We start from the raw sequence: 5,170 nt of genomic DNA on the forward strand, positions 1-5,170 counted from the left end.
CTCTACCTTCCACCAGGATAACCCTTCACATCTGCCAAGTCCCTTCAGAAAATATCTTCCATTGTCCAACCCATGATCTGACAGCTTGTATCTTAAGCTTTCTTGGCTTCTGTGATTCCAAACACGTCAACTGCTGACTTTTTTTTTTTTTTGGAAGTGAGTATAGTGAAATTTTATCTCATGTACTGTGGATGTGGTATTAGACGTGATTAGCCCCTGGAGAAAGACGTTATGCTTGGTAGAGTAGAGGGTCAGTGAAGATGAATTTAGAAGATGAATTTATGCAGTCGCTGCAACAGTGGGCTCACTCACAAGCAGGATTGGGAGATGGTGCCGGACTGGCAGCACTTCGTTGTAGAAAGGGACCCAGAGAGTTGGAGCTGTCTTGAAAGCCCCTGACAATGACAACAACAGGGATGGGTTAGAAGGGGAAAGATGGAATCTTAACTTAGGAACATTGAGTTTCTTAGAATATGATTGAAATACATGTATAGCCTGATGAACCTAGTAATTCTCACTGAACTGTATGTTTAATTTTTTACTAATGGAAAATATTAACTATAACTATTAAAATGAAATAGTTGCAGAATCTTCTTGTATAAATGTGGTTACTGTGATGCTAAACACTGTGATACTGATGAGTCAAATGTGATAATGATTACCCACAGTGGACAGTGTTTGGTGGAGCTCCCCACTTAAAACAAGGTTGGAAGCAAGAGTGGCATCCACTTTCAAAAAAAGCTTGCATCCAGCAATCCTGTGAACCTGGAGAAAGGATGAAAGTTAAGTTATACAAGTGTTCAGGTCTTTCGTTCATAGGGTCGCTATGACTCACTCGATGGCACTTAACAACAGTTTAAACTATCTTTATTCAGTTGTAAATAACTGGAAGGGGTTTTTGTTGTGTGTTTTTTTTAAGCTTCTACACAGTTTTAGAGACCTCTGGAACCCCATATCCCCCATCTTTGTTCATTTATTGCTCCATTTAGCCATCAGGCATGGTGGCTAACTTATCTCAGTTCACCTTGAGATAAGTCATTTACTTATGCTTTTTGAATGCTCACAAACAGTTTGGATATTTCAACTTGTTTGGTCATTATTAAGGTTCTTCCTTAACACCTTGTGAGAAAGAATCAAATGTCCCTACAGAGCAGAAGATTATAAGAAGCCACAAGAACTGGAGCAGAGTATTTCTATGCTTTTAGTATAGGAACCAGTCCCACAGTAATGCTGTTCAGAGGCAATTCTTTAAAGAGTTGGCCATCTGCTTCCAAAAGGTTGTACCTATGAAAAGTATATGGAGCACAATTGTACCTGCAGTTATGGTGTTACCCTGAGTTGGCATTGACTCAGTGGCAGCTGGTTGGCTATTATGGAGACAACTGGTCAAGTTCATGACTAAGAGCAAAACCCTAAACCTGCACTTGAATTTACTCTGACTGCTCGCTATCCCATGTGCTGCAGAACAGAACGGAGCTTTGTAAGATTTTTCTTGGGAACAGATAAAGTTTTTGTCTCTGGAAAACTGCCAATCCTTTTGAGTAGTCAAACTCAAAAAACTCAAACTTATTACTGTCAAGTTGGAACTGATTCATAGTTGACCAGCTAATGAGCGTTCAGGGATATAAATAGCATGGAGGGAATTGTTTTTCTCCCATGCAGCCACTGGTGGATTAAAACTGTTAGAGAAGCTTGACCTTTGTGTCAGCAGCACAACGCACTACAAACTACACCACCTGAGTTCCCTTTTAGGTGGTTGTTGTTGTTATGTGCCATTGAGTTGAAGCTGACTCACTGTTAACCTTCCAGTGGGTTTTCAGAGGCTGTAAATCGCCTCTGAAAGTGCTGAGGGAGATTGCCGATCCTTCTCCAAGAAGCAGCTGAAACTGCTGTACCAGCTGTAGCCACTTGCATTACATAGGTTCCTGATGGCGACCAAAACCACTCTTGTGTAAAGAGATGCTTAGTAAACACTTGTTATGTGCCGTATAGTAGCTTGCAACTCATAGCAACCGTATTCATAGTAAAAACAGTGTAATGTAACTATTGATAGTGTATCAGACCTAGTAAAAACATATAAGCTTTATAATTTTGAAACCAAGATTTATTTTGGTTATATCTTTTTTTAAGAGAACTTGGATTTCCATTCATTTATTGTTGTACATTTTTCTCCCTGCCCACCTCTGCCCCCAGTTCACTTTTCACTTTGAAAAAAAAATTCTTTCATTGTTGTACAATTCCCCACCCCAACCCAAATCCACTTTACTATGCAGCTCTTATTCTGGACTATTGTCATGCAAATAATACCGAATCATATATTCCTTTTAAGCAGGTCTTTCCCTCATCTATTTCAATGCAGTGTTCATTATTTATCCCCTCTTTTCTTAGTTTTCCCCCAGCCCCGATGTCAGTCCTGTTTTATAACAGTGGCCTTATGCAATATGTATTTTTATGTGACTGAGATCTTTCACTCAGCGTAATGTCCTCCAGGGTCACCCATTTTATATATGTCATGAATTCCTTGTTTTTCATTGCTGAATAGTATTCCATTGTGTGAATATACCATAGCTTCGCTATCCATTCATTTGTTGATGAGCACTTGGGTTGTTTCCAATTCTCTGCTATTGTGAACAAAGCAGCAATGACATGGTTGTGTATATAATTTATATCTTTTATAGAGGTGTGTTTGGCATTTGACAATCTAGCTATTAAGTCTTACTCATTAACATTTAAAGGTCAGATGTGCAGATGATCTGAGAGGATTTCTTTTTATGGTTGCTGATGGGAGACTAAAGGAGACAGCAGAAGTTACACCTGCTTTATATTGACTAACCTGAGTGTTGAGCATGTGTGCTTATAGAAGCACCTAATTGGGAGCATTAAAGAATGTGTAACGGGTGGCAGTTAAGGCCACAAAGAGAATAATTTCTGACACACATTTGAATTTTTTTCTTCTAATTTTTAGATTTATAGCCAAACCATGTGCAATAGCCCTCAACATCCAGGCCAACGGACCACAGATTGCGCAGCCAAATGCCATTCTGGAAAAGGTCTTCACTGCAATCACAAAGGTAGGATTGGCCTTCCCGGGAAGTGAATGCTCATGATCACCATTCTTAACCTGAAGTCATTCAATTCTTAGCCCAGGGGTTTTGAGAATCAACCATTTTTTTCTAGCCACATGCTGGAAAGTGCACTCTTAGAAAGAATGCAAACATTGTGACTCAGCCCAAAGTAAAGAAACCCACAGGGTGAGCATGTTGTTCATTTACATGCAAGGTGCTTTTTGAGGCTTGCCTATGAACTGTTTAGATTAGATAATGATCAGTTTAATTCTGTCCTTCTTTTAATCTTGTTCAGCAAGAAACAATACATAAAAAGATCTCTGTGGTACTTTAAGGAAGTAATTGGGAAGAGCTAAGACATGATGGTGGTGGTGTTAGGTGCCATCAAGTCAGAAACGATTCATAGATGACTCTCCAGTGGGTTTTCGGAGGCTGTATTTTGCATAGGAGGATACTGTGTATCTTGTGTATGCTTTTAAAAGACAATGACTGTTTTCTTCTAGCAGTATTCACCTATTGTAAAGGAGTTCTGATAAAACAGGCAAAGAGGAACAGGAACAAAATCAAGATGAATTAAAGAAGAGTTGCCATCTAAAAGAATGAACGACCAGGGCCAGAAAAGTTGTGAATGAAGACATGGGTTCACTGTGAAAAGAAAAAGCTGGAAGATAATTAATCTACTGGGAGTTTAAGTTCAGTCTTTGATTAGGATAAAGAGCAGATGAAAGGCGGGAGGCAAGAGGGAGAGAGAATGGCAGCCTCCCCTCCGGTCCTCCAAATTGATATCTCCATTAGAACAAGGAGAGGAGAAGAAATCTAGAAGTCAGAAACCCTCTATGTAACACCGTAAGAAAACACAACAAATCAGCTTCTAGCTACTTTCCATTTGGTGAGATACTCTTGCCTGGATAAGACAGTTTTTGTTAAGTGCCACTGAGTCATAGACGACTCATAGTGACCCTATGGATGAAATACCTGAACACTTGTATAACTTGCATCCTTTCTCCAGGTTTATAGGGTTTCTGGTGGGAAGCTATTTTGGAAGTGGATGCCACTGCTGCTTCCAAGCTTGTTTTAATTGGGAGCTCTAACAAACATTGTCTACCATGGGTCGCCTTATCGCATTTGACACATCAGTGTCACAGTGTTCAGCATCCCAGCAACCATGAGCTATCTCTGTACAGCAAGTGGACAGACAAGGGTCATATGACCTAGAAGAATGTTTGACCAGAAACAATTAAAAACAATCCTAAGGGAGTAGAACAGGAGTTAATATTCTATGAGAAGTTGTGTGTTTGTCATTAAATGATTCACTTTTGCCTTTTCTTTTTTGCAGAAAATTACTTCAGCTTCTAAAATGTGACTTGACAGTTTTAAACAAATTCTGCTTGATTTTTAAAATATCTGTTACTAATTTTTACAACATGTCTCTTGTCTTAAGATTAAGGGAGGAGTGATAGGGAATGGCAAAGGACACACTGACAAAGGAGATTAACCAGAACTGGCTTTGACAAGCACTGAGGCAATTGGACAATTAAAACAGACATTTGGGGGGGAAAGAAGAACAAACTGGGGAGGAGGGTAGAGAAAACAGTGCAACAATGAATGAATAAAACCCAAAATCTCTGTAAATGTTCATTAAAACTAATAAAATTTTAAAAAATATTATGAAATTAAAATATCCAAGCACTTTTACCTATATAAGGTCTTCAGATTTGCCAAAATTCCCCCTAGATTTCATTGTTCTTTTAAAAATTCTATTCTTCCTGGAAAGTATTTTTTGAAGTATTTTTAAAAAATACTACATGTTTTCTATATCTCTGCTAATGAGATGAGAATACTCAAGGAGATTTTAGGAAACACTCTCGGCAGTTTTGTTTGCTGATTTTAAATTGTCCAATTCTAACCTGAAGTGACACATATCCAATCACATTTCGCACAATGGAATATTATGCTGCATTGAATATCAAGGAACTCGTGCAAAATTATTCAAAATGGGTGACCCTGGAGGACATTATGCTGAGCGAGGTATCTCAGTCACAAAGGGACAAATGCTATATGGTGCCACTGTTGTAGAATGAGGCTGACATCGGGATGGGGGTAAG

At 38.9% G+C, this 5,170-nt stretch overlaps 1 protein-coding gene across 2 annotated transcripts in view; it reads left to right on the top strand.

Moving 5' to 3' along the window:
- Positions 1-5,170, top strand: part of CERS6 (ceramide synthase 6) — a 451,257-nt gene that overhangs the window by 109,355 nt on the left and 336,732 nt on the right. For both annotated transcript variants that reach the window (XM_006902103.1, XM_006902104.1), the window contains exon 2: positions 2,966-3,071. In XM_006902103.1, coding sequence (XP_006902165.1) covers positions 2,966-3,071 — 106 coding nt within the window. The remainder of the gene's footprint in view (positions 1-2,965; positions 3,072-5,170) is intronic.

This window comes from Elephantulus edwardii, unplaced genomic scaffold (assembly GCF_000299155.1).
Source record: "Elephantulus edwardii isolate Elephantulus edwardi_28Jun2011 unplaced genomic scaffold, EleEdw1.0 scaffold00369, whole genome shotgun sequence".
In the NCBI taxonomy this organism is placed as follows: domain Eukaryota; kingdom Metazoa; phylum Chordata; class Mammalia; order Macroscelidea; family Macroscelididae; genus Elephantulus; species Elephantulus edwardii.